Source organism: Hyaena hyaena, unplaced genomic scaffold (assembly GCF_003009895.1).
Source record: "Hyaena hyaena isolate Hyena2069 unplaced genomic scaffold, ASM300989v1 scaffold_157, whole genome shotgun sequence".
In the NCBI taxonomy this organism is placed as follows: Eukaryota; Metazoa; Chordata; class Mammalia; order Carnivora; family Hyaenidae; genus Hyaena; species Hyaena hyaena.
Window position 1 is genome coordinate 2,019,625 of NW_024080789.1, and position 13,093 is coordinate 2,032,717.

At 37.1% G+C, this 13,093-nt stretch overlaps 1 protein-coding gene across 3 annotated transcripts in view; it reads left to right on the top strand.

Annotated features, from left to right (window-relative positions):
- Positions 1-13,093, top strand: part of CSNK1A1 (casein kinase 1 alpha 1) — a 48,076-nt gene that overhangs the window by 16,658 nt on the left and 18,325 nt on the right. For 2 of the 3 annotated variants that reach the window (XM_039239508.1, XM_039239507.1), the window contains exons 3-4: positions 5,359-5,485; positions 9,639-9,737. In XM_039239508.1, the coding sequence (XP_039095439.1) occupies positions 5,359-5,485; positions 9,639-9,737 (226 nt within the window). Of the gene's footprint in view, positions 1-5,358; positions 5,486-9,638; positions 9,738-12,143; positions 12,228-13,093 lie in introns of all 3 variants that reach the window. The other variant, XM_039239506.1, reaches the window with a different exon arrangement.

The following is a 13,093-nucleotide window of genomic DNA, read 5'->3' on the forward strand; positions in this document are numbered from 1 at the left end:
AGCCTGGAGACTGCTTCAGATTCGGTGTCTCCCTCTCTCTCTGACCCTCCCCTGCTCACGCTGTCTCTCTCTCTCTCTCAGAAATAAATAAAACATTTAAAAAAATAAATAAAATAAAGAATTTATTTTTTCTTTTAAATATTTTTATTTATTTCTAGGAGAGAGAGAGAGAGAAAGAGAGACAGCGTGAGCAGGGGAGGGTCAGAGAGAGAGGGAGTCACAGACTGAAACAGGCTCCAGGCTCTGAGCTGGCAGTCAGCACAGAGCCCGACACGGGGCTCGAACCCACGAACCGCGAGATCACGACCTAAGCGAAAGTCGGACGCTTAACCGACTAAGCCACCCAGGTGCCCCTAAAATAAAGAATTTAAATAAAGCTCTTTAGCCTGGCTTTCAAGAGTCTTTAAATATAGCTGCAGATTGTGAGCCACCTTGACTTTCCACTTTATAAGAGGAGCTTGGGCTTTATTCTTGCCGCTACCGAACATTCCCTTCTTTACCTTCCCTATCAAAATATTCTCCCTTTGTCAGGATCTAACTAGTAACAGACCATTTTCACAAGGTTTCTTTGGATGGATTTAATTCTTACTGATCTTTTGGTTTTCTGAATTATTTAGGCTTTTTTTTTGGTCAGCCCCAGTGACTTGTGCGTGCATTGTCTTACATTTCTGCTTTATATGTGTCTTAATTTTTTAGCTAGGTTTAGTTTGGATATGGGTTTGGAGGAAGGGACATGAGAACAAAGAGGTGGACCTTGCCTTCTCTAAGCATCTTCTTCAGACCTTAAGGTAGCTTCTTCATGCTCTAAGTAATGATGGTTATATAAATTTTAGACTCCTTCAGTCTGCTATATTGACTGCTCAGGCAACACTAAATCTGAAGACATTGATTTGAAACAAATGGAAAATGAGACTTCTGCACTTTCTTAAAATCTTCATCCATTAAATTTGATTTTTCTGCATGTTTTGAAACTTAGTAAGAATAAGGTCCAGATCAAGTCAGAGTTCTTTCTTTAATCGCATAGGTATTTGAGTACCTACGTTTGTTCACATCACTTTATCATAGTGTACTTACTAGCAATATCTATGGCACACCTATAAGAAAGGTCTAAAGATGAGACCTGAGTTGTTTCTAGGCTGTAGTCACCTAGAAAGTGGAGAATAGGAGTGAGGCTTCTGTGTTGTTTGGTTTCAGATTGTCTGCAACTTAAATGATCTCAAAGAACCAGGTTAGTGCTTGCTCATTACTCACATTCTGTGGGTCTTGTATTTCAGACAAACACAGCCCCATTCTCCTACATGTAGAGGCAGAAACATCAAAGTAATAGCACCTGGGTATTATAATGGCGAAGGGTTTGATTGTGGATATAAGTAGTAGTTAGTGGCTGTGGGAATTCTGTGAAATAGGGGACCAGCGTGGAACAGACTACTTAAGGAAGACTTCTTTGGCATCTGGGTATTCAGATTTTGAGACTGGAAGCAGAGAGTTAGAAGCTCATTTAGAATAGAAGTGGAGGGGCGCCTGGGTGGCTCTGTTAAGCGTCCCAGCTTCCATTCAAGTCATGATCTCAGGGTCTTGAGTTTGCGCTGCACACCAAGCTCTGTGCTGACAGCACGGAGCCTGCTTGGATCCTCTGTCTCCCTCTCTCTGTGCCTCCCTCCCCCCCTCTTTCTTTCAAAAATAAATAAACATTTTAAAAAGATAGAAGAGGAAAACAGGTGAGGGTAGAAAGGGAGTAAGTAGCATTTGGATAAGTGGTAGACTGTTCCGGCTCCTAATCTGTGTGTATTAATGTCTGGATGAGTTAGACAGGTGGAAAGTACAGATGGGGAGTGAGGTGTTAACTCTAGAGAAATAAGCTATATATTCCTTGAGACTAAAAGAAAATATGAAAGATATAAACACCTGTCTCTGAGGTTGAAGGAATTCATAGTATCAATTTCTATACAGCAGGAAGACTTAATTTAGAAATGCGTAGTTCTGTGGAGAAAAAAACTTTGCAGCATTTCTATTTTATGGACTTTTTATGGACTATTTATTTTTTTAACGTTGAAAATAGCAAACATGTCTTACGTGCTTATGCAGGTAAGGAGGAAAATACCCCATTTCTTGATTTTTTTTTTAATCTGTTTCTGAAATTCATCTACTTCCTTCCAGTTTCTAATTATTAAGGGAATATTGCGAAAGGCTTACTTTGACTTCTCAGAAAGTGCTTTGTGAAGTCTGGTGTGATTGCATGAAGATACGAAATAATGAATTTGTACATTTTACACTTCAGGCTTGTATTTGGGCTTAGAAGGACGGTTGTAAATGCGTTGGACTGTTGTGGGTTTCTTAGTGAGGCATCGGTGCAGCTCTGTCCGTGTAGAGAGGCGATGTGGTCTTAGAAAAGCTGAGTTTTGCTTTCCCTTTCCTTTCTGACTTTTTGTGCCTTCTCCTCACTGTCTTTGCTCCTTGATTTGGCGTTCTTGTATAAAACATTTGTTTTTCTTTAAAACCTAGATAGGTTAGATTTATATTAAAAACCTGTTATAACTCAGTATTGCGTATTTATAATAGCAAGCTGATTTTGAAGTTCCTGACAGCTCCTTAGCACAGATTTGCCTCTGCAATTAAGGAAGAGGAAATGTGAAAGGAAAAAGGAAAAAAATGTTACCTATTTACTTTGTTCATCCTTTGCCTTTTAATGTTACTATTTGTTATATTTATCCACCCCTTTCCATGCCTACCTACACCCCCCAAAACCTACCGCTGTGAGTTTTTCTTTCAAGTAAATGTTTGAACGAAGACGAAGGGTGTTGAAGTCCTATATGGAAAATAAAATGGAAGAGGGAAAATTACAGCAACTTTTATACAGGTTTAGGTTCGATATATATAGACCAGCTCTGCCACTGGCGTGATCTGTTGCTTAGGCTAGTAGTGGGCAAGGTCTCTAAAAGTTAGGCAGAAACTTTTTCCATCAGGGTACCTTTTTCTGCAGAAAGGTGTGAAAATTGATTCCTTTTTGTGTGCTTGATGGCAGTTATTTGTCATGTTTGCACAGTACTCAAGAATAGCTGGAACAGATATAGGAAGGAGTGTGAACTTCTTATGACTAGAACTTTTTATGATCTTTTACTCTCAACACAAGATTCTAGGGAGCTTGTGCCTGAATAGGGGACTACCTATGTAGTAGTAGTTAACTTTGCATTTCCTGGAAAAACATTCCCCCCGCCGCCGCCACTCTAATTTTAATCTTGATTTTCTTTTAAATAATAAGCATATCAACAAAACAACGTATTAGAGCAAAATTTAAAAAAAGAAATAGCACTAAACAGTTTCTCACTAGACTGATACTTGTTAATGTTTTTGCTACAGATTCCTTTAAGCCTTTTAGCCCCTTCTGAATATTTTTTTAATGTTTATTTTTGAGAGAGAAACAGAGCGTGCGTGGGGGAAGGGGCAGAGGAGACATAGAATTTGAAGCACGCTCTAGGCTCTGAGCTGTCAGTGCAGACCTGGACAAGGAGCTCTAATTCACAAACCGTGAGATCATGACCTGAACCAAAGTAAGACACTTAACCAACTGAGCCACCCAGGTGTCCCATTTAAAACACACAGACTTCTCAAAAAATGGTAAATCTTGGTATCACTTTTTATTGGAGTTAACAAAGTTTTAAAATAACTGGCCAATTTTCTTTTCAAGCAGAATTCATAATCTAGATAAGTTTGAAATTTAAATGGTAGTGCTTATTTTTAGGAAGGTACCCTTACCAGAAATACAGGCATATAGGAACTTGAAATCGTTTACTGTAGTGATTCCTAGCCCTTGGTATCTCTAAAATTAAAAGTAGATATTCCTTGAGTTTCTGGAGACAAATTGTATATTTGTCCACAGTAATAAATCATTGGGTAATTAAAACAGGGCTCCAGTTAAAAGCAAATGTCATCTTTGTCGTAATACTGGTTATTGTCTATAATTTAAGCAAAAATGTGACTACTTTAAAAAAAAAAAAAAACCCAAGTAATTATTGATTAAATACAATTTGGTAGTAAATGGGACAGGAGTTCTAATAATAATAGGGATCTTTGCTCTGTAAGACCAGTATAGTTTCCTTCATCTTCAAATAGGAAGTAGTATCATGAGATTAAGGAATTTGCCAAAGGTCACAGGAATCCTTGGCAAATAGGTATGGATGGTAAGAGGAATATTAAGGTTACCATGCAAATTCTTTTTTTTTCTCCCCCAAGTTTTAATTAAATCTCAGTTAGCATATAGTATACTACTGATTTCAGGAGTAGAATTTAGTGATTCATCACTTACATATAACACCCAGTGCTCGTCACAAGTGCCCTCCATAATACCCATTATCTGCTTAGCCCATCAACCCTCAGTTCTCTGTAGTTAAAGAGTTTCTTACGGCTTGTCTTCCTCTCTCCCCTTTGTCCCCCTTCCCCTATGTTCATCTGTTTTACTTCTTAAATTCAGCATATGAGTGAAATCATATTTGTCTTTCTCTGACTCATTTGCTTAGCACAGTACCCTAACTCCATCCACATCGTTGGAAATGTCATGCTTTCATTCTTTTTGATGACTAATATTCCATTGTGTGTGTGTGTGTGCGCGCGCGCGCGTGTGCCACGCATGTGTGCACATACACACATATACCACATCTTTTTTTTTTTTTTTAATCAGTTAGTGAACATTTGGCCTCTTTCTGTAATTTGGCTATTGTTGGTAATGGTGCTGTAAGCTTTGGGGTGCATGTCTCCCCCCCCCCCCAATGAATCAGTATTTTTGTATCCTTTGGGTAAATACCTAGTAGTGCAATTGCTGGGTCAAAGGTAGTTCTATTTTTAACTTTTTGAAGAACCTCCATTATTGATTTTCTTATTTTTAAAGATTTTATTTTACTTATTTTTTAAATATTTTGTTTAAGTAATCTCTACAGCCAACATGAGGTTCAAACTCAACCCTGAGTTGAAGAGTTGCTCCACCGACTGATTCAGCCAGGGGCCCCTATGATACCTTTAATAAAATAAATAAAAGGTAACTAGAGAAGTAAAGCCCCCCCCCCTTTTTTTTAAGTGTTTATTTTTGAGAGAGATCATGGACACACAGGAGGGGCAGAGAGAGAGAGAGAAACCCAAGCAGGCTCTGCACTGTCAGCTCAGAGCCCAACATGGGGCTCTAACCATGAACTGCAAGATCATGACCTGGGAGCCGAAATCAGGAGTCAGATGCTCAACCTAGTGAGCCACCCAGGCATCCTGAGAAGTAAAACTATCTTATTATTAGGGCTTAAGAATTTTGAAAATTTAGCGATATTAAGTGATAATCAGCTTTTCATAAAGCTGTCCCTTTTCCCCTTTTGTTAGGTGGTATGGTCAGGAAAAAGACTACAATGTGCTAGTCATGGATCTGCTCGGACCCAGCCTTGAAGACCTCTTCAATTTCTGTTCAAGAAGGTTCACAATGAAAACTGTACTTATGTTAGCTGACCAGGTATGTGAAATTTGGATGAAAATAAATATTGAGAATACTACTATTTAACTGTAATATATATTTTCATAAACCAGAGTGTGTATAATCCTGTGTGTCACTATGTAACCTTATGTTCAGAAAAAAAAAAAAGAAAGATACAACAGTAGGTTGTACTCACTCAAGTCTACTTTCTCTAATCCAACTTAGAGATGTTTTCCTGTGGTCATAAGATAGAAATGGATTATACTAGTTTATTATTCACCTGTAGAAAAGTAGTTTTCAGGCTGTTCCATCAGATGGAGTCTGTTTCAGTATAAAATATAGGTTTCTTTATAAGATTTTTGAAGGAAGGGCTCAATACATATATAGAAAGAAATATAGAGAAGTTTTGGATAAGCGGATTGTATGTTGTACATTATGTATTAATGTAAAATTAAAACAAATTTTAATTTGGATGTTGTACATTATGTATTATGTATTAATGTGAAATTAAAACAAATTTTAATGCTTGTTTTTAATGTTTATTTTTGAAAGAGAGTATGAACAGGGAGGGGCACAGAGAGAGGGGGATAAAGGATCCGAAGCGGGCTCTATGCTGACAACAGAGAGCCCTTATGCAGGGCTTGTACTCACGAACCATGAGATCATGACCTAAGCTGGAGTTGGACATTTAACCTGACTGAGCCACCCAGACGCACCATGAAAGCTATAGTTTTGAGGAAGACAGTATTGAAATAATTTAAGGAAGAATTTTTGACCACGTAGTTGTTTCTTTAATGAATTCTCAGCCATTGGTTTTAAGCAAAACCAGGGAAATTTTGAAAATGTCATGAATTAAATTCATGCACTGGCTGAAGGTTACATTAAATTGTTTTAAGCCGGTGCGCCTGGTTATTAGCTCAGTAGGTTAAGCATCTGACCTCATCTCACGTCATGGTCTCCTGGTCCTGGAGTTCGAGCCCCACAATGGGCACTCTGCTGTCAGCACAGAGTCTGCTTTGGATCCTTTTTCTGCCTCTCTCTTTGCCCCTCCACTACTGGTTCTCTCTTTTCTCAAAATAAGTAAACTTCTTTAAATTATTTAAAGCCAGAACTTATTTGGATCTTAACAAAATAAGAAAAATTATTTTAAAGAAATTTAAGATGGGGGAATAATGTCAGGAACAAGCCTTTAGGTAACAGACAAAATATGGTTAGACATGATAGGTAAATGTCAAGGAATTTACAATTTTAAGAAATTTTTTAAGTTTATCTATTGAGAGAGAGAGAGAGAGCGTATGCACACATGTAAGTAGAGGAGAGGCAGAGAGAGGGGGAAAGAGAGAATGCCAAAGCAGGCTTCAGGCAGTCAGGGGAAAGCACAATATGGGGCTCAACTTCATGAACTGTGAGAACATGACCTGAGCTGAAATCAAGAGTTGGACGCTCAACTGACTGAGCCACTCAGGCGCCCCAAGGAACTTATGATTTTAAAGTCTGGTCAAGATACATAAGGGTAGGAAAATGTTGGAAATGCTTCAAGTTGAACTCAGTGCTATGGAGGAGAATAACATTTTTAAAACTTAGCTTGAATGTCAAAGTAAAATGAGATGGTAAAAGTATAAAATCAGAAGATGAGAAAATAGTGTTTTCTGTAATCAGCACCAATATTCCACTAAGGTCAACATAAAAACTCTGAGGGGCTCCAGCAAATATTAGCAAATTACAGTGTTTTATTTGTGGTACGTTAAGAATTAAAACATTGAAAGATAAAAATCTTTCTGCTGTGTTTTAACTAACATGAGTGAATCCTAATAGAAAGAGTTTATATGCTATAGGCTCGGTAACACATAGGTATTCATATGGAGAGCATTTATTCAGGGCCTGCTGCTTTACTTAGTACTGGAGGGTGCAAAGAAGAGTAAGAGCTCTAGTCCCTTTCCTCTAAGAGTATAGAGGTTAGTAGAGAAAAATAGAAAAATACAATGTTCAAAATAGATAGAATTCTATATTGAGTACACTGTTAATACAGAAAAAATGTAATTTAAGGAAAGAAAGCAATGGTTTAAGGAGGTAACTAATTCTTGCTCTGTAGATGATCCATAAATAACACTTGAAGGCAAGTAGTTTGTGCCATTTATTATCCTTTGCTGAGCCTTTTCCCAACGAGTTGATAATCCCAGTTTAATGATGGGTATCACTTAGCTGGGACAAATAAGTGCATTCAGTGGGCTGAATGTTTTGTTTTACTTCCATTAATAAAGTACAAGTTGCTGCTATAACTAAAGGTGCTGTTTGGACATTGTATACAGCTACTTCCTTGAGAGTATAAATAGTTGAAGCTAGAGATTACACATTTGGCTTCAAGAGACATTTGTCAAGGTTCAGAATCGGTATGGTAATAAAAGCCCTAGGGAAAATGGGGACAAATAAAAAATAGAATCCTGACACATACTACTGAGAAGAGCAAGAACATATGGGTAGAAAGATAATGTTAGTCTTTGGATATTGAAAATATTTTCAAATACTTCTTAGTATCTTATAGATTCTTAGTCCTATTTGATTACTGGAAAATTAAAACAAAGAAGAGATGAAAAGTGATGCCATAAATAGTTACAAGACAGTTTTTTAAAATTAAGATTTATTTATATAACAAATGACACATAAAACGATTGTTATATGCAAAGAATTCTTAAATTTGACAAGACTAGGACAAGCAAAAAAAAATAATGGACAGTGTATACAGATTGATAGTTTAGAAAATAGAAACGAGCAGACTTCTAAACCAAGTGTTAGGGAAATAGAGGTGAAGGCAATACCTGCCACTGGCAAAATTTAGAAAGAATTAAAATAAGTTTGCCAATGGGAAGAAGCATATTCTCAAGTACCTCTGGGAAATGAATTGTTAGAGCCTGTTTTGAAAGATAGTCAGGTGCCACCTATCGATAGCTGCTTTAACCCAAGACTCCCTACAATTGTATGGGGTTTGTAGCCCATAGAAGTAAAAGCACCAGTAGATAAGGATTGATTGACTGGTTTAAATGTTTCTTTATTTTTGAGAGAGAGAATGAGTGGGGGAGGGGCAGCGAGGGGGACAGAGGGTCCCAAGCAGGTTCTGTGTGCTGACAGCAGTGACCCCGATGCAGAGCTCCTACTCACAAATTGTGAGATCATTACCTGAGCTGAAGTCGTCGGATACTCAGCTGACTGAGGCACCCAGATGCCCACATAAGGATATATTTAAATTTGTTAATAGCATTATTGTTTATAGTGGGAAGATAGTGGGTACAATGGAAGTAAAAGAAGTTGGGAGGTGATTGGGGAAAACTTAATCTATACCATAGAGTATTTGTAGCCATTTAAAAAGAATGCAAAGACCTATACTGTTCAACTTGACAGGATTTTCAAGAAATTAAGAAGAGGTTGTCAGAACGACAGGCTTCCTATTCAGTTTTTGAATGCAATTTAAATGTCGTTACTGAAGTGTGGAGAAAAAACATGGGAGAGTTCAAAAAGCATCTAAGAAGTAAAACTCAGCATGTATATGTCCCCATGTTTTATGTTTTACATTATATGCTGCTGACTTCCAGGAGTTTGGGTTATGTTTAGTTAGAAACAGGCCAGCAAGAACAAGATGAATAGGATGCTTCCAATCTAGTTTAACACAGTAACAACTTGTATCTTTCAATTGGCCAACACCGTCTATTCCCAATTCTGTGTGTGTCTGGAGTTCATGAGTGTATACATATAAGAGCGTGGAAACGGATAATGCCAGGCTGTTATTCACACAGGTTACCTGAGGTAGCATTGAATGGGATGAAAAGTTGATGATTTAGCTTTTCCTAATTGAAACAATTCTAAACTTACTACTTTTATAATTTAAAAATTGCAGACATCAATTTTTCCTATCAGATTGTTGTCATATTTATAATCATTAAAACTAGAACATGCCAAAGCATGGGTCAGGTTTATGCTTAGATAGATATTCATCAGTCTAAGGATAAATGGAGAGCCCGGTTGCCCTTTACATTTAGTTTTGTCTAGCACTGTGAACTCTACGTGAAGTTACTAACATATACCTGGGATCCTGAAAAATAATTGAGATACTGAAATAATTGAAGAACAATGTGTTGCTTTCTTTTCTCACAATTCAAATCACATAATTATCTCTCACCCTTCCCCCCTTCTTTTCCAGATGATCAGTAGAATTGAATATGTGCATACAAAGAATTTTATACACAGAGACATTAAACCAGATAACTTCCTAATGGGTATTGGGCGTCACTGTAATAAGGTTAGTCAAATGTTCTCTGCATGAAAGCAAAGAGTAAAAACTCCAAGAATTGCTTTGGTAAATTTTGAATCTTTTCAAAAGTCGTAGGAAATTGTATTTGCTGTTGATGATTGCTTTAAAAGATTGTGCTAGAAGGATAATCAGCTAACTCTTATTAACTTAGTAACTTGAAACAAATTTTCTTCCAACTTACCCAACCCAGGTTAATTATCTATATGGAAATATAAAATTCCCAAGGGCTTTCTAATGAAATGTAATCATCTGTTATTTAACTATTCAAAAGTCGTATCTATTTTTCATTCATTGAAATCGTAAAAAACCCCATATGCATCTTTTCCTGAATGCTAAAGTCAGATTTTAACCTTTGTCTCTAAAGTGTGGGTTTTTGTAATAATATGTGGCTTGTGCCAGCGTGGGAACCGCTGACCCATCTGTCACCATGGCGTTAACATGTGCTGACTGAGCATGGTCATAATGAGAATTCTTCAGTCCTTGGATCTGTGTATTCAAAAGGTTAACTTTTGGGCCTGCTTCAAAAGTAGTTGACAGTTTCTTACTTGGGTGCCAAGTTGGGTGGATTCTCCACCCCTTCTCCACCCTTTCTCCCCCTTTTAATGGAAAATACAGTCACATTCATACAACAAAATTAGTACTCCTTGGGGTCTCAGAATGGTGGAACAGATGGGGTGATTGGGTTTGAGCCAGTGACGCATGATTGCAGTTAGAAACTAATTGTGTTGAAATTTTTTCTGCAATGATTAGTTTTATTGAGCGAATTGCTTTATTTATCGATTCAATGTTGAGCTCGGGCAGACAGGCAGCATTGGCAATGCACTAAGCATGTGATGATCTGATGATCTGATAGAAATTCTCAACTTCAGGACAACATGGGGCTTTTTGGTTTTTGTGGGGTTTTGTTTTGTTTTTGGAAGGAAGACTCCCATTTGTTTTATTAAATCGTTAGGAAAGGTTTGGTGTTTTTCAGGTCTGGCTATAAATGTTTACCTCTGTTTGCCTGTATGAATGCCAACTTGTAGCCATTACCATTAGAACTGGGTGTTACCTGCTAATGCGTGAGACATTAATGTTGGTCTGACCAAGTTTTAGGAATTTAAATTTTTTTGTAAGCTAACCTTTAAATAATGAGAGGTGTGTATATCTATATATAACTTATCTTGCCATTCCCAAATTGCATCTTTATTTATTTTATTTTTTTAAAAATATTGTGTAGCTTCTCTCTCTGAAGCATCCAGGTTCTAAATTGTTAATTGCAAAACCTGGTGATTTGATTGAAAGAAAAATTTACTGGTCTTAATTTTGGGGGCAGTTTTTGTCAGTTTGACCCTGATCTTCTGGCCATTTCTCAGGCCCCCTTCCCTGTTTTCTTCCTGATAAAACACCACTCTCCTAATGTGATCTGTGTTCTGCATGTTGACGTTGCAGTACATGGGTTTTGTCTTAAAATTAAGTGATGACCTAGATAATGACTCTTTGCTCCCTGCTCCCCTTTTAAAAATAGCTTTGTTCATTACATAGTTGTGTTAGGATGTCCAGTTTGCCCCATGATGTAAACCTTTTTAGGATCTTGTGTCCTCTCTAGAGATACTAAAAGATACTGTGGAGCTGCTTGCTGTTACTAGATTCAGAGTCCCTAGGATAGAAGTGCAGTGTTTCACTTCACTAAGATTGAAATTCTAAGTGTTGTTCTGGAATATTTTAGATTAGTGTTTTGTTTCTGGTAGTTGATTTTTAGTGTTCTCTTTCTGTACTGTTTTCAAACATGCCAGTTTTATGAGACTGGAGTCTTTGGTTAGCTTGTTCTAATAGTTGTCTATTCATGGGAAAAAATGGGGGGCTTTTGAGGTTGATTTTTTTTTTTTAAGTCAAATTTCTTACTTGGAAAATTGTTCTGAATTTGATGTTTAGGAGTGACCACTCCAATCTTAGTGAATTTATTCATCTCTTCCAGTAATCAGCCCTGCATGCTTATGAAAACCAATTTTGAGGTGACTAAATGCCTTCTACCTCTTCCTTACTGAAGATTTTTTCCCCCTTTACAGTCTTTTCTTGGGGGAAGGGCAGATTGTGGTCCCAAATATTGCAGAGCCAAATTCCCCATTTTTGATTAAAAAACTAAAGAGCCAAATGTCACCATTGCTATCCCTGATTCAGGCAGTGACACGATATAGTGGCATTAAAAACTTGAGTATTTTCCAGAATTCAAATGTTCTCGAGCATGTGATTCTTATTTGGAAAACTGAGAAGCTACAGTGCTTGGTGGAAGAAGGATGGCATTTGGCTACCCTGTTCTTTCTCTAATGCCTCGGTGTTGCCTGTCTGCGCCGGCCATTGTTGCAATGTAAGCAATACTGTTTGATGCACTGCCACCCTCTATTGTCTGTTTAGTGTTTAGAATCTCCAGTGGGGAAGAGGAAAAGAAGCATGACTGTTAGTACTTCTCAGGACCCATCTTTCTCAGGATTAAACCAGGTCTGAAACTGTCTCCTATTCCAACCTCAATCCCAAATTCATGTGCTTTTCTTTTTTATTGTTTTATTTTGATTATTTTTGTTTTGTTTTAATTCTGGAGAATGTAGATCTTGCTCAAGCATCTCTTACGTTGGCATTATTCAGACATACTTGGCAAACATATAACATTACTAAGATGTTTTTTTTGTGGCTTTTGCTTAAAGCTTATAAAGTTAGAGAAAACCTAAATGAAAACAGGATTATGTTTAGAACTGCAACATCCATATGAGGAAATGATATGTTGGTCTAGAATTGAAATTCTTTAACTAATGGTAAACTTGAGCTAGACTTCAGTTTTTAAGAATGTATTTGGAGTTGCAGAACATTTAATGCATGACATATATCTAAATTCAGCTGCATCAGTGCTGTTTGATGAATATATTCTGCCTCAATTCTCTTCCCCTTCCCCAGTGAACTTCAGGTAAGTGTAGATCAGATTTCAGATCTAGCATTTCTAGGATTGATTTTACCTCAGTCTGCAAATTCTCCAACTTCAGCCAAATGGCATAAAATACTTAAAGAGCATCATATGCTCTGGAACTAGGAGATGCTGCAGTCTAACAATATAACAATAACATAATTAAAGCACTTAGCAAACAATTACCACTAATAACCTGTGAGATAAATTAATGCATAACCTGATGATTTAGTGTTTGACAGGCTACGTAAACACCCCAGTACTTTTCTTAAAAAGATTTTTTATGTAGGTGGAACTCTTCACTTTAAAAACTAGCTAGTTAACTTAGTTAAGCTCTTGAGCAAAGAAGTGACTGACTGTTAATCGTTCTATTTAGTATACACTGAGAAGGAAGTATTGGCATGAGTAA